The 26,304-nt window shown below is 34.9% G+C and overlaps 1 protein-coding gene across 5 annotated transcripts in view; it reads left to right on the plus strand.

The window, feature by feature from the left end:
* Positions 1–26,304, plus strand: part of LOC129751486 (phosphatase and actin regulator 4) — a 611,903-nt gene that overhangs the window by 576,696 nt on the left and 8,903 nt on the right. For all 5 annotated transcript variants that reach the window (XM_055747021.1, XM_055747022.1, XM_055747025.1 and 2 more), the window contains 2 exons: positions 17,284–17,630; positions 17,693–17,969. In XM_055747021.1, coding sequence (XP_055602996.1) covers positions 17,284–17,630; positions 17,693–17,969 — 624 coding nt within the window. The remainder of the gene's footprint in view (positions 1–17,283; positions 17,631–17,692; positions 17,970–26,304) is intronic.

Consider the following 26,304-nt stretch of genomic DNA (forward strand, 5'->3'; position numbering starts at 1 on the left):
ACATGACTCAGTGATAATCTCTCCGGAAGAATAGAGTTATGTGAATTTGTTTGAATTTCATATGGTTTTTTTTAACCAGGAGGATCTATGACGCGATTCCAAAGTCGACAGATCGAGTGCATGCAGATTATATGTCGGTCTGATAACGAAAAATAGTGAATCAAAAATCGCCTACTATCGAAAGATAATCCCCCTTATTCTGCGCCGCGCGTGAGGTGACGATAGTCGAGTCGAGTCGGAGTCGTGTGAGTCTTGTCACCTTATTCCCGAAACCGATGTGACTGAGCATACGATTTTTCACTCACGGTGACTACTAGATTAGGATAATAACTCAATAAGTTAATTCTAAAAGACGTTTCTCACCTAAAGCGACTACTGGAATCGGGTGACTCGACTATCGTCACCTCACGCGCGGCGCAGAATAAGGGGGAATGACATTGTCCCAACTTGAACTTTTCATGACAAAAAAAAATAAAATCTTTGTTGTTGTCGTACGCTCGGAACGATAAAGACAAATTTCTTTGCTGATTGATTCCGATAATATTTTTTCAGAACATTCGTTTGTTGCTGTTGAAAAATATAAGGATAAGCAGTTCCGAAAATAGCAACTAAAACCCATCGGATCATAGCTTGAGAGATATCGGAAGAAAGCTCTTGGCCTCTTTATGAAAGGAATCGATAGGAGAAGTGATTCGGGGACACTTGATCGTGGCCATGGCCAATCTGGCCAGTTCTGGAACGAAATATGTCAAAGCTATCGGATTGAGACTTGCGACATATTGATAGAAACTTTTGGCCTCTTCATGCAGAGAATCGATAGGAGAGGCCAAGAGCTTTCTATCAATATGTCGCAAGTCTCAATCCGATAACTTTGACATATTTTGTTCCGGAACCAGCCAGATTGGTCATGGCCACGACCCAGTGTCCCCGAATCACTTCTCCTATCGATTTCGTTTATGAAGAGGCCAAGAGCTTTCCATCAATATGTCGCAAGTTTCAATCCGATAACTTTGACATATTTCGTTCCAGAACCGGCAGATTGGCCATGGCCCCGACCCGTTGTTCCCGAATCGATTCTCCTGTCGATTTCGTTTATGAAGAGGCCAAGAACTTTCCATCAATATGTCGCAAGTTTCAATCCGATAACTTTGACATATTTCGTCCCGACCGTGTGTCCCTGTACTACTTCTAGCATGGTTTCCCTTAAAGTTAGGCTAAGAGCTCTTCTCAGATAGCTTATGATCTGGTCAAATATTTTTTCATTATTACGAAATCAGATAGATTACCCACATAAGCGAAGCGGATTGTCCCAAGTTGTTAATTTCAGGACAATTTCACATTAGAATTTGTCATTATCTTCTCAACGACGCGACAATTCTTGATTGCCTATTTCATTTTGTGTATGTGTATCATACGGGAGAGACAAAAGGTTGTCGCACAGAGAGAGAATAAAGACAAAACCACAAGTCTACTTTGTCGCTTGTTTTGAGATAATCTCAGGGACAACTTGATTCACTGACGAAAAACAAAAAAAAACTACCGGGCTACTTCACGAAATTTTTATTCAAAACAACACTTCAATACAACTTCAAGATGGAATTGGAGGGATGAGTACCTGTGCAATTCACACACTTATTTCCGCCAAAAGGGTTATCCAACTGTAAACGATCGAATGTACCGCAAAATATGAATCTACCTAGCATTCATTCTACTTCGTTTGGGAAATGTTTAATAAAACAAACTTGATAACGACTACATTAAGTTTTGATGATGCAGCACTTTGGGCAGTGGACAGGAGAGACTTCATTACTACGTGGAGTAGAACTTGGAATACTTTTATTACAGAATTTCACTTTCTTATATACTAAACCAATTCCATGGTTAAATATTATTATTTTTTTATTCCTGATAAACCACCATTCGTATGTTGTTATTCATCTCATCGATTGCTCCGATGAGACGTATCTCGACACTCCTCCTCAACACATATATTTCTGCCTTCTCCTAACGGCCTCCTGAAGACGCACGCACCGGACCTGAATCGTCGCATTAATTTACACGACGCTCTCGCTCCGGTTGCAGCTCGATGACATTTCTTATGGGTTCCCGCTCCACGATCTACCAGTGAGTGGCTCCAGCCCGTCGATTTTCCATGACTCCTGGCTCAACGACCTCCAACTGGCCTCCATGTGCGACGACCTTTGCAATTGGCTCCTGGTCCGACGATGGCTCAAAGCTTTCTCCTACGCCTCGACGGCTTCTCCGAGGCCTGCCACCTCACAGTGGTTCCAGCCCGACGATCTACGCTTGGCTTTCGGGTCCGACGACCTTCCATGGCACCAGATTGGCGACCTTCCGTGGTACCCCGCTCGTAAGAGTCATCGAGTGGCTCCTGGTCCGACGACCTCCACTTTGTTCCTGACTTGACGGCCTTTTATGGCTTCCGATCCGACGACTTCCCAGTGATTCTAGCTCAACCATCAAGTCGTGGCCCCAGCCCACCTGCCCAGGGAACCGGTCCGACAACTTCTGTGTTTTCTGGGATGTCGATCTCAACCTGGTTTCTCAGTCCGAAGACCTTCCAGTTGGCTTCTGGTCCGAAAAGCTTCCACGGTTCCCGACTCGTTGACCTTCCTTGGCTTTAGTTCGTTGTCCTTCATTCTACGCTGGCTCTTCTATTCGTCACAGATGTTTCCGCTGGGCCCATAACCGGCTGATACAGCACTTTGGGAAAGGAGGAAAGGAGAGACTACGTTAAAATTTGGGGGTAGAACATAGGATACTGGACGACTCGAGGCCAGACCTCTCCTCTAACGATGTGAGATATGACCTCTCTTTGTAATAACTTGAGGTTATTTGTTATTTTTTATTTATTTCTGATCAAGGGATCACCTATTGATCCAAACGAGCACACAAATCTCTACTCTATAAGACTCAAGGCCTAGTATCTCCTCTCACGATTAGAGATCTGATCTCTCCTAGTAACGGCTCAAGGTTAACGCACACATACTCCCCGTCTTGGCGACTCGAGGTCTGATCTCTCCTTTGACAATTTGAAATCTGACCTCTTCTTGTAATTACTTGTAATTAGAGAGAGTGATGTCATCCACCGATATCAGATCCAATATAAAGTCTAGAGCGGTACATTGTCCAACAGCCCAGGTAACACCTTACAACGGTATCCAGACGTCAACTAATTTATTTTATCCAGATTACTTTAGGAAAATTTTATTCGAGGTATTGGTTTAACTGGAAAGTTGATGGAATTGGAGGAATGAGTACCTGTGCAATTCACACACGTATCTCAGACAAAAGGGTGATTCAACTATGAATGATCGAGTGTTGAGTGTACCGCAAAAGATGCATTCATTATGCTAAGTTAAGTACCTACATTGTAAAAAACATAACAATGATGACATTAAGGTTCCTATTTATTTTTCAAACAATAGATACAGTTACTCTCAAAATTGACCCTATTCTAAGGTACACCGTTGCACATCCTTAAACTTTGCAGTTCCATAACTTTTTACTGATTAGATTTGTTTTATTCAAACCTCCTGTTAAATCTAGAACATCAATGTTACTTTTATCAGAGTTTTTATATTTCTTGAATTTTTGTATTTGACAACAGTCTAACTGAAATACGATCTTTTTCAACTTACTGTTTTTAAACTGTGATATCTCACATATGACTAAAAACATTTTGCTTAAATTTCATTGAGATATTTCTGAAAGGGCTTAATATTTCATTCCAATATTTAAAAATGAAATGCATTTCCAGTGTCTGTTTTTTTAAGTTTTGAAATAAACTCAATTGTGACGATTCAAATCCTATTCAAAACTTGTACTAACTAAGAATCACACGATTTATTTTCTAGAGGGATTCACTTTCGTTGCATCAAATTATGTCCTTCAGGTTTATAATACTAGCTGTTTCCCTAGCTTGGTAAGAAATTATTCGCCACAAAAGCCCTGGAGCTTCCTGTTTCAAATTTGCTCGAGGAAAAATAAACTTACCTCCTACCGTGGGTATTCTTGGGATTAAAAACTTAGAAAGCCACCCACAAGCCGTTTCGCATCACTTTACCTAAACCCTTGCTAATCCATGCATGCACATTGCACGTACACGTATAGTCGATATCCTAAAGCTTAGTTCTTTTAGAAATGGGACACTTTCATTTGCTAATAGCTCGTTAACTAGTTATTGGATATTAAAAGTTTGAACAGCATTTTGTTGCCTGTAAAAAGTACTATTCGACCTATTTTTTTCAAAATTTAAAATTTACGCGTTTTTGAGATATGTACGATGCTTGAGAAAAAGAAAAAAAAATTTTTGCACAGATTCCTTTAAAATTCGTCATTATCAAATTGATAGCTGAAAAAACCGTTGATTATTCAAAGAATTACTGAGTTTATGTGGTGGATAAGTATGCAAACACTGTCAATAATGTCCACAAAGTTCAAATCAAGCATTGGAGTGAAGCAGATGATCGGCAACAACGGTTAAGGATCATCAAGGAATGCAAGTCTCATACCAGCATTTTTAATTTTCAATAAACGAAAAGCTAAGGGTAGATCGCTGAAATGTCCAAAACAATTTTCTCCGATAAGCTGAAAGTGTTGCCTAGTGATGACTCATTGAAATCCAACCTCAAACAGCCATTTTTTGATAGTTCCAAAGCTCTTAAGCTGTAAAACCGGTACCGAAAAAAAAACGTTCAAAAATGTGATAAAAAATAACCAAATTTGTTCATTTCGAAACAACTGTATCCACTAAAATGCTTCCAGTTTCCAGTTTCCAGAGAAGTATTGGACCAAAAAGTATCAGAAATTGAAGAAGGAAGGTGAAGCCACCTAAAATATAGATTTTACAAAGTATAAGTTGGAGAAACTGATCAATACCATGACAGAAAAAAGTGTGCGCCGGCCAATGGGAGACACCAAGAATAAAGTAGAAATTTCTTTTACAAAAAACGGTAAATATTTTTTTTCAAATTTTTTCATGAAATATCATAACATTGCCTACTTTTCCTTCATAGAAAGTATTTCGTTCAAACGAATGGTTTTTGAGATACAGGCATTTGTAACTGTCCCATTTCTAAAAGAACTAAGCTTTACCATCATAGTTATGTGTGGTAATACCTACCTACTATATTACTTCATACCTTCAGTAATTCTCCGACCACAGTTTATCAACATCAACAACACCAACCCAGAAAAACTTCCATGTTCGTGTGCATAAGCCTGAATTCCTGTGAGCAGTTGCACTATTTTGTGGGTGTTCTTAGCTTTAAGTTTATTCCCATGAATGTGTTTACTTATGACTGTCTTGGCACAAAGCTAATTAAATGTTACTACATATTTCAACTTATCTGCTTCCCACCACTTTGTGGGTTCTTTTTGTTTCTTTTTTCTAACATTTAGAAAATCAACTTAATTTTTGTTCAGAGATCTACCAAAATTCTGAAAGATGTTATTACTGAACATCGTGAATGTCAGTAAAAGTTTACCAAAGATTCTGTCAGACGAAAGCATTAGAAATAAATTCATACTTAATCTGGCACATCAACTCAAGTTGTATACTCCTTTAGAAACTGAATTTTCCAACAGGATTAAAATTTAATTACCCTCTTTAAAAACTCGGAGCTGAACTGTTTCATATTTGCTCTTTTTTACTATTGCTAGCTCTGTACAAAATATCGTGTCTATAATTTCCTCTGACCCCTAACCTCCTAAGTACTCCACAAACGCTAATCCTCAGAAAAATTGTCTTTCAAGTGAGATAAAAAAAGAAAACGGGTAGGTTACGTTTGCCAAAGTTGTCTCCCCGTTCGGGATGTCGTCGTTTGGTGAAAAGTTTTTCTTTCGATTTGAGATCCAAACCATGGAACGCGAAGTGTTAATGTTGTTCGGTGGTTTTTTTTCCTATTTCTCCTTTATTCCCCAGACAGAACTAGCAAAGTTTTTCTGCGGTTAAGTGGAAACGAACACAGAAGTTGTTCGAAATATTTGCCGAGACAACCAATAAGTGTGGTTGAAAGAAAAACGCTGGGATTTCAACTTAATAATCAATAAGTTATACAGATTGGGCTTTCAACAACACAAGTCACAGCCAGATTTTATAAATTGATTACTCATATCGGATCTATTTAGAATGTAATCTCAAATATCCCATAGCTAAATTTGACTTCCCAAACATGATTCGCTGAAATCTGAAATCTAAAATTTGATATGGAAATCTGAATATGAATCTGAAATTTGTATTTCAAATCTGAATCAGAATCTGAAATCTGAATCTGAAATCTGAAAGTTGAATTCAAAACTTGAATCAGATTCTGAAATCTGAATCTGAAATCTGAATCTGAAATCTGAATCTGAAATCTGAATCTGAAATCTGAATCTGAAATCTGAATCTGAAATCTGAATCTGAAATCTGAATCTGAAATCTGAAATCTGAATCTGAAATCTGAATCTGAAATCTGAATCTGAAATCTGAATCTGAAATCTGAATCTGAAATCTGAATCTGAAATCTGAATCTGAAATCTGAATCTGAAATCTGAATCTGAAATCTGAATCTGAAATCTGAATCTGAAATCTGAATCTGAAATCTGAATCTGAAATCTGAATCTGAAATCTGAATCTGAAATCTGAATCTGAAATCTGAATCTGAAATCTGAATCTGAAATCTGAATCTGAAATCTGAATCTGAAATCTGAATCTGAAATCTGAATCTGAAATCTGAATCTGAAATCTGAATCTGAAATCTGAATCTGAAATCTGAATCTGAAATCTGAATCTGAAATCTGAATCTGAAATCTGAATCTGAAATCTGAATCTGAAATCTGAATCTGAAATCTGAATCTGAAATCTGAATCTGAAATCTGAATCTGAAATCTGAATCTGAAATCTGAATCTGAAATCTGAATCTGAAATCTGAATCTGAAATCTGAATCCGAAATCTGAATCTGAAATCTGAATCTGAAATCTGAATCTGAAATCTGAATCTGAAATCTGAATCTGAAATCTGAATCTGAAATCTGAATCTGAAATCTGAATCTGAAATCTGAATCTGAAATCTGAATCTGAAATCTGAATCTGAAATCTGAATCTGAAATCTGAATCTGAAATCTGAATCTGAAATCTGAATCTGAAATCTGAATCTGAAATCTGAATCTGAATCTGAAATCTGAATCTGAAATCTGAATCTGAAATCTGAATCTGAAATCTGAATCTGAAATCTGAATCTGAAATCTGAATCTGAAATTTGAATCTGAAATCTGAATCTGAAATCTGAATCTGAAATCTGAATCTGAAATCTGAATCTGAAATCTGAATCTGAAATCTGAATCTGAAATCTGAATCTGAAATCTGAATCTGAAATCTGAATCTGAAATCTGAATCTGAAATTTGAATCTGAAATCTGAATCTGAAATCTGAATATGAAATCATAATTTTGAAATCTGAATCTTAAATCTCAATTCAAAATTTGTAAACTAAAAGATTAATCAACATAAAAATTATGTGCAGTGCAGTTTTAAACTCGGGTGATTGAACGAAGAAAACTTCAAAATAACAGGGAACGGAAAAATGGAACACGTGCCTCATGGAACTCACTCATATACCTCTACATATGGAGTAAGTTTCCATAATTACATAATTTTCATTTGTTCTTCATCTGGCACTTGAAGCGAAAGAGGACTGCACAGCATGAATACACAATGCTTAGAGCAACATCGAATAAAAAAGCAATATCGTCACGGTTTCCTGCTGCAATTTTCAGCGGGGAAAAGCCAGCTTCAACCATTTCTGGAAGGAGAAGGTATGCAAATGAAGAAAATGCACATCAAATTTCTAGTGAAGGGTAAAAAATTATTTTTTTTTAATACTTGACAAAATGTTAAAAGTGCATCCAGTATTTTATAAAAATTCATTTAATAATTTTTTTTATTTAAAATTTCCTTACCAATGAATTTGGCAATAGTTTACTCCAAAGCATCTGTTTCTTCTAGTTCTAGTGCACATTATTCAAACATTCCTCCAGGGGGCACAAGACGACGAAAACGATGTTGCAATGTTGGTTGCATGCATGAATCGTTCACTTTCTGGCCGAGAGGGGGAGGAAATTTGTGCCACTTCCTTAGCTCTGTTGAGGATTCGCGAGTTTAGAGCTACACACACACATGTTAGATTGTAGTGCTGTTTTTACTTTTGAAGGATTTTGTGGGAGGACTTTGACGACACTCGACGCCCGGATAGAAAAATAACCCACCATTATTGGGGTGGGAACACAGCCACAGAACGACGACGACGACGACGGAACTTATGAGCAAAGCGGGGGCGTCGCCTTTGACGCCACCCAAATTATACCTAGCATAGGCTCCAACTTATCTGTTAAGGTTGGCTGTCCTTCCGTCCGCGGTTTTCGTCAGGGTTATTTGAGGTTTTTCGGGTTGTGCTGGATGCTGTTTTCGAGGTTCCACCCACCCACCTACTTCCGGTTCTTCTGGCAGAAGCCAAGACTGCAATTTTCTCTGGCTATGCAGGCAGGCAGGCATATCTTCTGCTGCAACCCCGCTGCTAGAATGGCTCCGCTGTGACAAAATGAAGTGGTATTAACATTATAATGGAATAATTTATCACGCTTCCAGTTCTGTCCTGTTATATATTGTATGGTTAGCTGTGTGGGTGTGGGTACGGTAATCAGGTTTTCGAATGGTGAATAGCTGAACACAGAACTGTTAGAAAACCAGAAAGCGATAAGCATATTTTTATCAGGGACCAGAGGCGTCTTCCATGAGAGATTGTTGAAAAACTGTATTTTTTTTTCAAAACTAGAACAGCATGTTCGTTAAGTGCTCAGCTAAATTCATTGTTGACTCAAGTAATGATGCAAGACTGAAAACTTATTAAAACACATTGAAATAACAAATGTATCATAAGTTCACTGAAGGTGATTCTATGTTGCACTCGTACACGAATAGACGTATGTCAAGGTGTTGAATTAATGTCTAAATTGTGCTCTGATCAAAAAGTGATTAAAACTAAATTGCGTGCAAATCGATTTTGTTTATTTAAAAAAATTAAAGTATCTTCCTGTTTGAAGTTCAATATGTATAAAAGACGAAAAAAAATACTCCGTTAAGATTCCGGTCGATGATTTGGTTTTTTTTTCTCATCAGTAAATCTATTTTGTCAACAAAATTTGTATTGTCTTAAAATCAGTGGAATATCAGGTTATACAAAACCTATAATGACATGGAGATTTTCATTATCAACATTTGCATTTCAGATTACCGATAACACAGATTTGCAATGCCGAATGAAAATTCGAGAGAAATCGAATACTTTGCTTTCACTTCGAACGCAGTAAAATAAGCAACGATGGCTTAACTTCGATCACCTCCAAATGGTTTCTAACATGGATAAGTTAGATGCAAGCTTTGTGTGACCGTAGGACGCTTGCTGTCAAAGAAATTTTGCAGATGAAGAATTACGAGAACTGGGCCAGCAGGCGAAAGGTAGTCTGTCAGTATGCAACTCCATGAGCTAATGTTTTAAGGCGGTTGGGTTAAGTTGTTTGTGTCGTTTGATTGCTAGCATAAGCCCTGTGATAACTTCAAACGATTAAGTGCGAAAAACGTGGCTCCAGAGAGTAATTGAAGCTGAAAGAAAAGTTTTTTTTCCATTTTCATTCTAATAATCAAACCACTGCATGCGTTAAGCAGCTTAACCAGAACTACGTCATATGAATCTGAAGAAATTGGAATAAAATTGCTTACATTTATAATCGTGGCTCCAGAGAGATAATTTTCGATATTTTTTTACCAATTGTTAGAAAAAGAAACAAAACTGTTAACTGACAATTTATTGACATCTCAAAACACGTCAGTATTTCAGACTAATTGAACGGAAATAAATCATTTGAAAAGGTTGCATAGGAGATCCGAGGAGAAAAATTGAAAGTTCCACAAAAATCTGTAAATTTGATTTGTTGTTATGTCGCCTGAAGAAGTTTGGAATGTGTTTTATTTATGTTATGATTACTTAATTACGAATAGTTTGAAATATTTCGAATAAGGAATAAATAGGAAATAACACATGAGAATATAAGATCATAAAATTAGGAAAACATTTATTGTGAATTATTGTGTTGAAAAAAAATCAACCAATGTTCAACATCATCCGCTTCGAGGAAACTTTCGATATTTTTTTTCCTTTTCGTTTATTCTGTTCGTTGCATTTGTGATCCATGTTCAAGATCTGGAGCTTTGCTTTGATAAGCATATTACTCTGTTTATAGAATTCTGGTCGCAAACAATACGCTTGATGATCAGACCCATTTTTGATACGTGTTTTATTGCTGGATCTTATAAGACATGAAATCGGTCGGCCTTATTATAACGAGAGTTGAAAAAATATCCAATAGCTTGTTTATATCCCGTTTTTAGCGATTTTACCATAAATGTTAAAGCGGAAGAAGCTTGTTGGTGTAGGTTATTTTTTTCGTGTTTAAGTCGAGTTGGGAAGCCACAAAAATAATCATTTTTGCATTGGCGATGTAAGTTATTTTTAGCGAAATCGAAATCTCGTCAAAAGACAGGGTGACAAGCCTCTCGTCGTCGGGAAGATTGCAAACCTTTAGTTTTATCAAATTCAAAACTGATGATGAAAATCCTTCATGAACTTCCAACTTCGATAACCATTTGCGAATAGTTTCAATCGAAGATAGAGCAAAGAGCTTACGCATTTGTCTGTAGGCTTTCGAAGACCAATAATGCAAAATTATTGCCATATTTTTCATTTTTTCGAGTATCGACAACCACGAAACTTCTTGGTTTTGGAGCTCCAACTCAATTTTACTCGTTTGCTTTTTGAGCTGCTCCATCAAATTTGATATATTCATGCGTAAAGCTTTCATCTCAATTTACAAACGGCTTTTTCTTTTGAAATGCTATTTTCTTTTTCAAGAAACACCATTTTTTCCAAAGATGTCGTTATTGCTTCCACGCTCAAAGAATAGTCGTGTTAACGACTGAGCGCACCACATTTCTTCTGGCTATTGGAAGCCTCATGCATTGTCAACAAATCGTCTTCCACTTCATCACAACGCGTCAACAAAAAAATCCTTGCTTTTTTTTGAATAACATTCATCCACATGATCAGTCTGGACTTTTCCCAAAACGGGTGGGGGTAGTAACGATGGAATTGCATGAAGATACAGACTGCAGTTACAAATAGAGTTGGTGAAAATTTAAACTAAAATAAAGTACAAAATATTCACCCCTGCGACTAGTTGTCTTCATTGTCAAAATCTGTGCCCCGGAAATGAGCAGAAAAAATCTCACTGTACTTTGGGAGCGATGGGTTCTGACATAAATCGATCCACTTTTCCGAAGCTCTATAAAAACAATAAAATTTTCGTTGGTAAGATCATGGATAGATGATAAAAGTTATAGTTATCTTAACTATTTTTCTCAAATATGTAGTAAAAAGTTTTTACAATGGGACAGTCGTTTACATTGCACATCGTCTCCCCATTCTTGCAAAATATTTTTTTTTTCGCAACTATCCCTTGTTTTGATTCTCCTAACGTCGTATTTACCAAGGTGTATATACAGGAGGTGTTACCGAATATCGAATTTCCGATTCAGTCATTTTGGCTATTTAGTCTATGCAACTATGCGGAACTCATGAAGTTTGTTTATCAACAAACCACAGAAAAGCTGAGCAAATAATCTTATGATTGTAAACAAAATCATTGAGAGCTCCGCTCACTCCTCGCCTACTTACTGTGAAAGTCGGAAAACCTCGTGTATCAAAAAACCTTGGTATTTACTTTCTTATTCCGAAGTATGGTTACTGTGATATATTGTGTTTTCTATGTTGTGAAATATTTTTATCTCAGGCAACTTTGGTCATTTTCGTTTATATTTCTACGTTTAGAGCAAGTTCACTTTAGACACTATAATTTCATATAGTTTGGCAAAGAGAATGACGGGAGCCAATCGAACTGTCATTCGCGCGGAGCCAATCGAGGAAACTTTCATGGTTGGAGTATTGAGATTTACAAAGCTTTTCTGGCGTTTTTCTAACATTTACATAAGGTATTTAACATATTTTTCACTATTTTTGTTCACCTATAGATTTTAATGATTAAAATATTTTTCAAAAGCGATTTCGAGTTGAAGTGACCAAAATAGCATGTAATTTACGAATCTGAGAAACTTTTTTTTTTATTTTGCTACTGGAGAGAGTTATGAAGAGTTTGAACATTATCATAGAATGCTCGATTGGCTCCCGTCATTCTCTTTGCCAGACTATATGAAATTATAGTGTCTATAAATTTCACTGGTGATGAGAAAAAGTAGTAGAAATTTTGACATTTTGAAAATTTCACCATGCAAAAATGTTTTCAAGGTCTTTGGGCGTTGTATTTTTTTACAGCACTGTTTCTTTTTCAGCCGTGTGTGATAGAAATATTGTTATTTTTGCATCACAGCATGCGAAACTACAACACGTGTTGTTAAAAAACTTGAAGGCTACAGATCTTGAAAATGTTTTTGCATGGCAAAATTTTCAAAATGGGCTAAAAGTTACAAAATTTCTACCACTTTTTCCCAACTCCAGTGAACTTGCTCTTAGTAAAAACTTTGCCTACATGAAGCCGCGCAAATTCTCCGATAAACATATTAAAAGAAAAGTCTGAACTATTCTTAATTTCTACGATATTAACCATCCGAAGTAATAAAAATTACGTCGGATGGTTTAACTTCAATGTTTAAATCCATTTATTCCAATATTTCTGTTCTCAGCAGGATTAACAAACAAAATGATTGATTTTTTTATTATTTCTCACGTGAGCTTTCATTACGTCGTATGAAACAAAACGTTAACAAACATTTTTATTACGAAAAAATACAAAAACTGACATAAACTAGTCGCAACTTCTTTCCATTTAGAATGTTTGTTGCCTGGACAACATATTCTATATGTGAAATACAAATTTTTAAGTTGTTTCGATAACTTTTGCCTCAGTTTTCTGTGAATTCTAAAGATGTTTCATACGACGTAATGAAAGCTCCCGAGAGATTTGATACTAAAACATCTAATTTCTTAACAACTTTCAAATGTCACTTTCGTTGTGCTTTTTACAGGTTCTTTTATTAAATTATCGTCCGTTACGTTTAAATTACTGGGAATCTATGTTTTTTTTGGCAAAATTTTTGTTTTTCTCGTCCTGCGAAAAATAATTTTAAATTTCAAAAATCAGGAAGATAATAAGTGAGCGACATTCAGAATGTATCAGTTTGTATATCACTTATCTCCGATATGCCATATTTGCAAAACCAATTATTCTAAATGATTCAACTCGGTTGGCATTTATGTTTTCCAGCAAAGTTAGAGAAAACTTTAAATTTCAAATGATATTCAATGTTTTTCTATTCTTTAAGACAAAGTTAAATTTTTTAAGTTAATTTAAGTAAACATGAATTTTTCATTAAGTTAACGCTTTGAAATTATACAAAATTATTGTTCTTTATAAAACAGGAGACGTTTTCTTTACTCTACTTAAATTCTTTACTGTAAATCTTGTTTAAAAAACTGATAATTACTAGGAATTATCTAAATTGTTTGAGCGCTATTGATGTGTTTTTGTTAAAAAATGAAAACTTGCGGTGCTTTCTCCACTTGGTACTTAATTTTTTTTACAACCACTAGATTTTGTATGAATTTTTCAGGATTTTGTGTTGAAAAAATCATAATAAAAAGCCCAAATTGTGCTATTTTTAAAAAAGACTTGCCCTGATTTGCTCAACTAGAATAAATGCGGAATAATTTTACCTCCTCAAATTATACCTATAAGAATGAGAGTGAAACTATCCGAGACTGGATTTCACGGGGGCTCCCTTTGGCTGTTACTCATACTTTTAATTTTTATAACGATTCTCTAGTTTCTGTTTCCTTTCCTAGATTTCTAGAACTTGAAGCAGTACGATTAAAGAAATGTTAAATTTTTTTTTTGTATTAATTGCTAACCAGCATCATTTTTCTAAGTCAACGCCATATAAAAGTTTATTTCTTACAACTTTAGCTTTATTTTTGGAGGTTAAGACTCTAGAATCTATCGTACAGCGTAAATCGTATTTCCACTCAACTGACAACCGTCGTGGAAAGAATATTCAAAAGGCTATAGTGGGGTTATTGGGACTAGGGCCGGATTAAACCTTCGGCAAGCCCGGTGCAATTTTTCTAGGGGGGGCCCTCCATTTTTTAATTATTTTTTGTTGCCTTACAAGATCCTAAGGTTTCAATACCTTCCGATAGAACAAAAGCAATAACGGATAAAAAAGAGGGAAGGGAATATCGTGTTCTCCACCGATTAAAAAATTACATTGTTAAAGATTTGGGTTGCATGGAATGTGCTTGCCTGGTAAAGATCAATCGAACACCCTGAAGAGGTTAAAATGAACCAACTTACGTATTGGGAATAGTTCTGCAGCATGTCCTGTGGACACATCCCCATTTTTGTTTTAGCTATTGGTTTTTCAGTAGGAATTCGCATTGGCTCAAACCCAATTTTTGAACATTTTTTTAAGGTTACTTTTGAGCTCAGAGCGGCGGGTGAGTTCGAACTTGGCTTTCTAGGGCAATGGTCGGCAACCTTTTGAGTCGGAAGAGCCAAAAACTATTTTTTTTAATTTCAGAATTTTGAAGAGCCACATTATAGATTTATTGCTGTTGTTTGATAAAAAAAAGCAACATATGAATGACCATTGAACACGGGATTTATCTTAAGCTTAGATTTAACTGGAAAAATTTATGATTTTATCAGTATAAATTAGTAATTATGTGATTTCGAAGCCTTTATGAAAATTCTTGACAAATAATATAGAGTAAGTACATTTTAACTGGCAAGATCACATAATGGATTCTTTAAAAGTTTCGAAAAATAATTACAAAATATATCAAGAAAAAAAATCAACGGTGATTAGCTCTTAATTTCAAAGTAATAAATATGAAATAAGTTAAAAAAGATTCAAAAAGATGTGTTAAAAATAGAGAAATTACTTCATCTACGCTTTAACACGAATAATTTTGTATGCCCGTCCCTGAAACTTTGATTAAAATTTGTGTGCTTTTGTCGAAGCTTGGCTACAGAATCAAATTTAAAAAAATAAATGTGTTTATAGAAACAAGGTTTTTTATTTTTTTTAAATACATACAACTTTATTATAAAAAATGTTTCGGGGGACAACGTCAATTTAATTATTGATAACAAGTATTTAGTTTGTGATTACCTTTTAGAATTAAAATTTTCCTTCATTCTAGATGTTATTTCGCTGATTTTCGAGTTTGGAACCTTCCACATATTATATTGAGCTATTTTTTGAAACGGTAAAATACATACCATGTGTATTATTTTTACATTGAATTTTGAATGCTGAATCACTATAAATTTCAGGGGGCCCCGTTCAGATTAAAAAAAAAGAGGGTTTCTGGTTTTGATGTCGTTTTTAAGAATACTTTATTTTTTTCCTACTCGAGGGGTCTCCTTGTGCTGGAATAGAGACACACGTGCGAATGTCCCAGAAAACTGTAACGTTGCGGTTTTTTCTTCCTTTGAAAAAAAATTAAATCTCGAACGACGGTTTGCCAAAGATGGTAGCAGTTTTACATTTAAAGGTCGCGGTACACCTCAGGTGAAAATGAAAAAGAAAATGAAAAATGTTATTTCACCAATTACTCAAAAAAGCGACGTAAGTTGTGTTTTTAACATGGTAGATCGATGGGGGTCTCAGTGTTCAAAACCTCTTAAAAATGTTTTAATATCGACTCCCTTAATTTTCACTGCGGAAATTTTCTCATATTGGGATTGAAATAAAAACATTTTTAAGAAGCTTTAAATATTGAGAAAATGTAGCTTTTGACTATTCCCCATCGGTTTCGCAATGTTAGAAAGCCAATATATGTCTCTTTTTTGAGTTATTGACAAATTAGATTTTTTATTTTTCACCTAAAGTGTTTCGCGACCTCAAGTTTTAAAGATGTCCATTTTTCCTCAAAGGATCTTAATTACAAGCGAAGGGCTAATATGGCTGACGTATGTATACATCATTAAAAGTGAGATGCCGCATCGAAAAGATCATTCTTGTTTGCTAGTGACTCTAATCCTGTGGAGGATTAAACCGTTTGAATTACACCCTAACGACACCTCTGGCAAGTGGCAACAAAACGCTTTCCATTCAGTTATCTTGGATGGAGCCAGCACCTTCAATTCAGTGCAAATTGCATTGTGCTACGAAACCGGGGGAGGCAGCCAGCCAGCCAGCCAGCCAACCTGCAAGCGAATGCAGATGTTTGTATTATGTTTTCAAATTTATGATCTTAGAGGATCTCAAGATTGCACGTGTCAATTGATACCCACCTAAGTAGAATGGTTTAGATTTATTAAGATGAGCGGTGTTCTGGTTCCTTTGAGTGCAATGAGGAAAATTTCAGCTTATATAATTTCGAGTTTCGATTTCAAGTTTTTTTTTATGAGACCTAGCTGAGTAAGATTTCGCCGAAATTCTTCCTATCTGTCTTATAACGTTAAAAGAATTAAGAATCAAAACTTCGAATTAGCCAGATTCGGCAAAAATTTAAAAGGCATTAGATTGTTTGGTAGAATTGATGTTAATTTCCAATGAAGTTTCTTGTTTTTTATTGATTTTACTGTATGTAGATCACTCGTTTTGCAATTCAATATGTACAAAATGCTCAGTAATTTGAAGATCCATCCTTTTTTGCGCTGTATGGCTTATTCTGGCATCTCTTATTATGCTAAATCTTTAGGTACTTCTCATGAGCACACTTTCTGAAAAATTTCTCTATGTTTACTGTACTATATTTAGATAGAAACAAATGTAAATAAATAAAGCATGCAAATTATTATTTTTTTCACCATTTGATGTTGTAATGCAAAGAATCACCGGTTTCCATAAAACTCGCTGGAATGCTAAACCCAATGAATGCATCGTGTTTCATTTTCACCCGGCAATCGGCGATGATCATTCTTCTAAAGCTAAAATTTTTTATTTGTTTTATTCAGTTCCATATTTCTCCAGATGTTTTAACAGTCATGCGCATTCCTTATAATTTTTCGTTAATGTTTTTTTTAACAAATGTTGATTTTCTCATTTAATGAGCGAGGGAATGTGATAACATTGACCCGCTAACAATTTTCATTCACTAGAATCGACTAACATTTTCTGTTGCTCTCATTCTTGGTGTCCTCGTAGTTCCCGACCGATGCGGTTCCAGATCGGCCTACCGAGTACGATGGAGAACAAGGAAAACACTCGACCATATGCGATTCGTGAGGGGGACAACGACGATCAGAACGATGGACCGATTTGCTACCGGGAGGACGATGCCGATCGGGCAGCCAAAATTGCCCGCAAGGAGAGCCTCTCGATCAAGCTGGCACTGCGGCCGGACCGGCAGGAACTGATCAACCGGAATATCCTGCAGATCCAATCGGACAACGAAAAGCAGGAATCGAAGGAAGCCATCGGAGCCCGGCTCATCCGGCGCCTTTCGATGCGACCCACGGCCGAGGAGCTCGTTGAACGGAATATCCTGAAGAGTGAGTTATTCTTGTTTTCTTCTTAAAGGTGTAAAGTGTTCTAATCTTATTTCTATCCACAGCGCAAACCCCGGCCGAGGAGAAGAAACAGAAGGAGGAGAAAAAGCGCTACCTGCTGCGAAAGCTCAGCTTCCGACCCACCGTGGATGAGCTGAAGGAGAAGAAGATCATCCGCTTCAACGACTACATCGAGGTGACGCAGGCCCACGACTACGACCGGCGGGCGGACAAACCGTGGACCCGACTCACCCCCAAGGACAAGGCCGCCATCCGGAAGGAGCTGAACGAGTTCAAGAGCTCCGAGATGGCAGTGCACGAGGGCAGTCGTCATCTTACCAGGTACGTTGCGGGGATTTACGGACTCAGATTTCTCAAATTAAATTTGCTCACACTACTGAGACCCGAGTAAACTTTTATGGCAAAATTATAGAAAATTTTGCTGCTGTCCCTAGAGAGCCAAATTTGCCCTCAATTTGCTACTCTAGTCTCGCTTCAAATGTCGTCTTATTAGATACTACTCATTTTACTTGACATATGATTGTACACAACCAAAATAAAAGCAAAAATGTTCATACATGATAAGCAAAGTGACGCCCAACTTGGCTTTTTGAGACCTAAACGATTCCTTGTTTTTCAGAGGTTTTAACAAATTAAGGACCACGTGAAAATCTATGCCCGAAAACACCAAAATTTAACATTCTCTATCTGAGAAAAGACAGGATCAAATTTTACAAATTTAGTATCTTTGAGTTATCGAAAGTGTTGTGCACAATTATGTAGAACTAGCTGACCCGTTGTGCTTTGCTACACCTTCCGGAAATAAATGTAATTTGTAAAAATTTATTCAAATTTAAATTTTAGAGAGCATTTTTTTAAATCAAACCTCATCATACTTCAGAACCAACAACTTTGAAATGAGAGCAGCTGTAGTTATGAATTGCAATTCAAAGATGGTATATATTATTTACTAAAACTTGATCTCTAAACTCGTTTTTCAAGATCTGAAATTTGTACTCTGTACCCAAAAAAACCTTTTTAAATATGTCCCTTCTTTGAAAAGCTCTTTATCTTAAATTTACATGAGAGCTCTCCCATCTTTTTCAATTTTGTCCCCCACTGCTTGAAGAAGGTAGGCAAATTAAACCGGCTCGATACCCAAACAGCACTTATCATGGTAATGAAAAAAATATTAAATAAGTTAGTGCAAATTTCTTTTTTTTAAATAAATTTACTACGGTAAAAAAAATAATAATAGTTGCACCACTAAATAAGTTCTTAGCGTTCTTTTTTATTTTCTCTTTGAAAGTCAAATATTCAAAAATTTTGGCAAAAACAAATTTCTAAGTTTACATTTGTCCCGTATATTGGGGCAAGTGTCAATGCAAAGCTTATTTTCAGATGCGTCAGAGTAATGGCTTTAAAATGAATTTAATACGAAATCCTGCTTTTTGTTCTATCAAGTTTCACTGATATATTTGCAGTATTCCTGCAACATAAATTTATATTAGTTACTCCACTTTTAACGAATGCTGTTCAAAGGGAATGACCTTCATTTACAAAGACATTTAAGAATTTTCAATATCCGCTTCAGTTTCAACATTCGGAATACCCCTTCTGGTCTTTCCAACATATTGAATCATTTTGAAGATGAATTTCTTTAAAGTTCGACGTTTGCCCTTGCCCCACCGTGTAAGTTGACAGAAGGGAATATTCTTTTTAACACTTTAAGGGTATACTAAAAATTTCTCTTAAAATTTTTGCGTCCAGTTGAATATCAGTTCTAAAGTCTCGCTTTTCAAAATCGAAGCTGATCAAAAGTCTCTTTTATGCAGCCATGTAACACCAAAACACTTTTCATGTTAAGTACGTACTTAAATTGGTATGTAAGCAAAAAGTACGATGGTTTTTTCAGAATTATTTAAAATAAAAAGCTCCCATTTTCATATCTAAATTCGTTTCAGTTGTGTATTTGGGCCGAAGTAACAATTCTAGAAGAAAACATAATTTTTAATTTTTTTTAACAGAAAAAGTTGAACGTTTGAACATGTTCTAATGTTCCTTGAATGAAAAGTCGAATGGTACCTTCATTAACACGAACAAAATATGGAAGTATTTTTGCAAATCTTTCAATTGGTTTTGATTCGATTGATAAAATACCAATCCATGTAACATCTAGGCGTCATCTATTACCACGTGCTGTGTACAAATCAAATAAGCAAGAAAAAAAAACACATCTAGGTTGCATATCGCCCCCACGTGTTTGAGAAACAGGCGCCTTATTGTTAAATTTTCTAGCAATCAATGAACAGTGTGCTTTGGTTACTATCCTCTTGCGACGACTTTTGGTCGCCCATGGAGACGAAAAACAAACCCCTCAAAGAAAATATGCTTAGTTGAGAAATACGCGCCAAAATATTCCTACTGATCAGTATGCTATGCCTGGGTTACTTTCCTTTTGCGTCGTCGGCTCGCGACGCCTCATCCATAGAGACGAAAAACAAACCGCCCAAAGGAAAAAAAAAATCTCAAGAAAATGGATGTCATGACTTTAATTTGTTTCGAAAAACTACAAATTTTGTATGGAAGCCCCCCCTCCCTTAAGTCGGATGGAGTTTTCACTATTACAGAAACCATCCCCAGCCTCAAAAACCCTCAGATGCCAGTTTTGACGATGATCGGTTCAGTAGTTTCCGAGTCTATAGGGAACAGACAGACAGACAAACATTCATTTTTATATATATAGATAAAGTCTCTTTATAAAATGTATCACTTTTGAATTATGCCCCACAGTGAAGTGCACTCGCGGTTAGCGAAAAAACGAGATATCTCGCCTTTGGTCCGCAATGTATTAAGAGCATTATAAGGCATTAAATAATATCCTGCGATAGCAATCAATTTGGCATCAATGTGCTCTCAAAACCTTATTATAAAGTACCGTCAGGGTCGCAGGAAAAAAAATGGCATTACTTTGCTCTATTTTTTGCTACCACCTAAACTTTAATCCGCTCTTAGGTGTCAATATGGCACTGTTAGATATTTTAATACTTCTTTATGGACGCACCCTGAAAGCCCAGACAAAAAACTCCCTAATCAGACCTTGAGTGTCAATTTGACACTCCTCGCTTAAAATCACTAAATCTCTTTTGTTTCTCGACACATTTGTATAATTTATTTAGTTTTAGAAACCTCGTAATGTAACTCAAATATGATTCTCAGACAATATTCACCTTCAACACTTCAGTTTCCCGTTATTCAAAGTCTTAGAAAAAAACCGAAAAACATGCCTCAAAAAATTCACTTAGTGTCCAAGAAAGCTGAATGTTGTTTTCTTTTTTCCGGGATTTTCATCCTCGCGGATGATTCATCCTTTATAAGAAAACTGAAGTTAAAAGCTAAACGTTGCGAAGAAGAATATTTATTTTTAAATTTTTAATATCATGACCACAGAATATGTAAAAAAAATGGTGTAAAACCCGTACTATTCAGTTAGTGAACCATAAAAATTGTTAAATCGCAATGAAAAGAGGACTGGAAAATTGACGTAATTTGGTACTTTTTGCATCTTTAGATTTTCAAAATACGAAACATAGAAATTTCGACAAATTTTCAAAGGTAGCTATTTTTCAAATTTTTGTCAATTTGCAATTTCTCGGATTTTATAACACTCAAATTCAACTTTTCACTGGATTATATAAACCCAATAAATTTATGCTCATCATAAAATTTCATACTAGTGATTCTAGTGGTGTAATTACGTTAGCGCTGCGATACTTAACAAAAATGAAAGTGAAAAACAAAATTTTTTCGTCAAAAATTGTATGTTTCGTATCATGAAAATCTGAAGATGCGAAAATGTGCCAAATTACGTTAACTTCCAGTCCTCTTGAAAATTTATCTGGTGTGACTTAAACAATTTTGATGAATTATTATTTTTTGAAATGAATGGTTTTACATCACTTTTTTACATTTTTTGTGGTCATGATCTTAAAAAAATTCAAAAAAATATATCCTTATGCGCAACGTATAGCTTCAAACTTCATCTTTCTTGAACACTAAGTGAATTTTTTGTTTGAGCATTTCGTGACTAATCTTCAGTCTTTTTTTTCCGAAACATGTTTTTCGGATTTTTGTTTCTTAAGATTTTGAATAACAGAAAACTGAAGTGTTGTAGCTGAATAATTCCTGAGACGGATGAGGGTTAGGTCAAGTTAAATGAGAGTAAATTTTACACTCAAAATGTGATAGCTAAATTTCAACAGCAAACAATCCGTTGATCTACTTGGTCTGACAGTCTTTTTCAGTATTTTTCGTCTTTTTTGTTTGCTGATTTTTTTACTTTCTCTTTTGCGATGATTTTCTAACTTTCTAACTAGCCCCCCCCAATCATTAGTATCCTTTCACCACAAAATGTTTGTTCATTCAGGTGTTAGTTGACCAAATATCAAGCTTTGTCTGAATTTCAGTCATTCAATTCTTCCTCTTTGAGTTCAAATATGTTTTTATGTTATTTTTTTTTTAAATAACATTATTTACCGAAACAATCAACGTTTTTCAAAACCACAATCATGGGTCAAAATTGTAGCTCTTAACAATTAAGGGGAAGGGACATAAGGGGCTTAACGGTTTAAGATGTCAAACTTATAACATTGGAATTTTATGCGCAGGTTCGACAAACAATAGTTAACGTATGATAAAAACTATACAAATAGCAATTTTACTGTTATTAAGCGCATGATTGTTTGTGGGGAGACTGACTTGCCGTTTCTTCGTCTGATTTTCTGATTTTCACTTGCTGACTTTCGTACTTTCTGGATTTCTGCTGAATTTTTGGTAACTTATAGCTGACTTTATGACTGTCTCGCTGAACGGTGAATGATTGAATTTTCTTATTTTCTGATATTTCGAACTTTCGGATTTTCTGACTTTCTAGCACAGAGAACTTCTAGCTTTTTGACTCTTAGACTTTGTGTCTGTCTGATTTTAGATTTTTTGACATTCATCGATTAACTGTCTGGATATCTTAATTACTGATTTTTTGACTTTCTGACTAAAAGTTAAACAAAATTTTGAAAAGTTTAAAGTTTTTTAAAGTTTTCAGGCGTGTTGCAAAAATCGAATGACTTTTTTTTTGACATTCTGACTTTCTGAGTCATAGACTTCCTTTTGGACTGTAAATATCTTACTCTTTTTTTCTGACTTTTTTTAATTTCTAACTTCTTCATTTCTTACTTCATGACTTTCTGATTTCTGCTTTTCCTACTTCTTAAAATTCCGATGTTTTAACTTTCTGACTTTTTGGCACTTTGACTGCTAACTTCAAGACTTTCCGCTTATCTGACTTCTTATTTATGACTTTCTGACTCTAATTTCCGGCTGTCTGATTTACTCATTTCATGACGCTTCAACTTTTTGGCTTTCTGATTTCCTATGTTTCTACCACTTAAAATATCGTCTTCCTCGTTCCTGATTTCATATTTTACAATTTTGCATTTTTCTGTCAGATGTTGGGACTTTCCGTCTTTTTCATTTAGTATTGATTTTTTGGTTTTTTTAAGTTTTTTTTATCTTTTTGGCTAGCTTTGCCGATTTTATGATTCTCCGATTTTCTAAATTTCATGCATTTTTATTTCTGATAAGTTTTTTCTTAACAACTGATTTTTCACTTGCTGACATTTTGAATGACTACTCCCTGACTATTATTTGCTGACTTTAGGACATTTTTATTTTTTAAATTGGTTTTTTAAGAACTTAATTTTCTATGTATGATTCTATTTTTACTTTTTGGATCATTGACTTTCTCATGTTTTAGTTACTGATTGTTTTTCACAGTTTTTTTTAATCCTTCCTCAACTTTTTCGTAATTTGACTTGCTGATTTTTTACATTGAATTCTCCCGTTTTTTTTATCTGATGATCGGATAATATGGGGAATATTCAATCTAATGATCAGAAAAAAAGACCTTATGGTTTTATACTCTGCTGATCTGAAAATATCATAATTTTATGATTGAAACGTCAGAATTAAATGATCAAATCTAATAATCTAATATATATTGGATCAGGTTTTAAAATAATCAGATGATCTAATAATTGATGCACATCTATTGTGGTGATTTGAGCACCTGATGGTCTGATAGTTTCATAATTTAACGAACAGATGATTTGAAAATTAGGTTACTTTATGATCTGATAAAAATCTGGTGATCTAATGATGTTTATAATTTGATGACCTTTTGTTTTTTCAATGATCTGATGTTTTGATTAAATGATGACCCGATGATCAGGTCATATTGTGATCAAATGTTCTATTTAGTCAATTTCCTGTTGATCCTGATAATTTGACGTAATGATCGTATATTGATTGATTGAACATAAGATCTGGTGGTCTGATAATCTGATAATTTCGATCTGATGATTAGACAACCCTCATCGAAACACCGAATGTAGTATTTTTAAAAGGATTTTTACTGGAATGAATAAACAAACAAACAAAGAAAAAACAATCCAGTAATTTGGTAGTCCGTTTTTTGGATGATCTGATGACGAACTAATTACACTATTTTACAGTATTTTAAAACTAAGTTAACTGAAGACCACTTTAAGTGTGAAATCGGGCGTTGAATTCTAAATGAAATTCAAAAAAATTCAGATGCACAGTTTTCGAGCTATGCTCCAAGTAGAAAATTTTGGAAAAATGAAAAAAAAAAGTATTTGTACTTAGTTCAAATATCTCGGACTACATAACATAAATTTGAAATCTCTTTTTGCATATTAAAAGTGAATAAATTTGTTATCGATCTTATGAACTTCACTTATGTAAATGATCAACATTATTTTTGAAATTAGTGAATCTTTAATCGAAAAATTGAAAAATATTTTTTTCTGGATCTTGAAAGTCAATTTAAAACAAAGATTTAAAGTTTTTATTTATTAAAATCGAATGAAATTTGAAGAAGTTCTGGTTGCATTACTATAACCACAGATGAACAGATGTACAAGCTAAACCTTTCCCAACGACCGTTTTGAATCAATTATATGATTTTTGGTCAAGCCACCAGATGTCTCCAAGGACATCGGGGAAAACTGTGAAAATTTAAACAAAAAAAAATACCAAAAATCTAGTCAGTTTTGAAGGGGTCGTATTACTGTTTGACAAATTTCGAACAAATCGATTTCGAAGTTTCGTAATACATTTGTGATACTAAAGAATACTAAAAATAATTTTGAGCCTTAAGCTGTTTTCTAATTGTTTCAAACTAACGAAATTTTGTTCTATAGAAACATAATGCTACATGAAAATGCCCACTTAAAGACGCCTAGAATCGGTATTGCTGGAAACTGTTGATTTTAAATTCACCAAGTTTACTAGTTCACAAGTAACAGGTTATTGTATTTGGTATCTAGGAACAAATTGAAGCCGTTCATTCTAATAATATTTTGGTTTATTTATTTTTGAGAAAATATACGATTGCGCCCTTTAGAGACAGAAGTACTTCAAAAGTTGATTGGTAGTTTTTCAACGACGCAACAGATGGCATTGTTTTTCGCAAGTTTTAATGGCTTGTTTAAATAACAACATTTAAAATTTTACTAAGGTTTCTGGATTTTTAATTCGAGCTTGTACAGCTGTTCATCTGTGCTATAACAGTAATGTTTGCATTTTCTAAAAAATTAACGAATCACAGTCTCAAGGCCGGATTAAGGGGGGGGGGGGCAAAAGGGGAAATTGCCCCGGCCCCCCCGGCTCAGGGGGGGCCCGAAGAAAAAAAAAGTTTTAACATTACTTTAATCATACTTTCTACAAATCTATGAAAAGAAATCAAAACTAGAAAATCGGAATGAAAACTTGAAATAAAACATTTAAAGGGGCCCCGTGAAATAATATCTAGAATAGTTTTTCTCTTGCATAAGTTAAGGGAGCCCCCTAGAGTAAGCAGTGAAGAAGTTCTGGACAAAAATAATGTGAACCGAATTCGAAACAAAAATTAGGAAGAATATGAGGCAAAACACCTCAAATTTAATTTTTTTTTATCGAAACATGTCAGTTAGGATATTCTGTACAGAACAGGAAAAAAAAAAAAACATCTCCTCTTTTTCCCTACATACAAACGTCTTGCAAAATAATAATGTGTATTATTACGTTAACTTTCCGAGAAATGCTTACTGCACTAAAATAGCAATTAATTTCGCCAAAACTGGCTCACACTGCTAAGAGAGAACAAAGATGCTTTATGATAAACATTTCAGAATTTTATCCGGACAGTATCCGGGATAATACCGGGAATTATTAGAACTTTTCACTTTTCGATCATTATTTTTTAAAGTTCCGTTGGTATATAAATTCTAAAACCTTTTCCCTCCGATCTTTGAAAATAAAATCTTTAAAAACACTGTAGTTGCCTAAATTGGACCAATCGACAGTACAGAGTGGCTTTGTTGTATTTCCATACTAATTTCTGCCTTAGACTTGAAATTCGTATTGAAACATTTTCAACAGATTTAACCAAACTTTTATCATCTACTTGAAGTTAATATTCTGAGGTCAGCAAATCATTTTCCAATTTTTCATTCTCAAATTATCATAAAAACGATCTTACAGTTAAGTTGAAAATATCACTATTATTTTGCAAATTCTATTTATTGAGATTTTCAACTCATGAGTTGTTTCTTCAGTT

The sequence above is a fragment of the Uranotaenia lowii genome, chromosome 3 (genome assembly GCF_029784155.1).
Source record: "Uranotaenia lowii strain MFRU-FL chromosome 3, ASM2978415v1, whole genome shotgun sequence".
Taxonomy (NCBI): Eukaryota; Metazoa; Arthropoda; class Insecta; order Diptera; family Culicidae; genus Uranotaenia; species Uranotaenia lowii.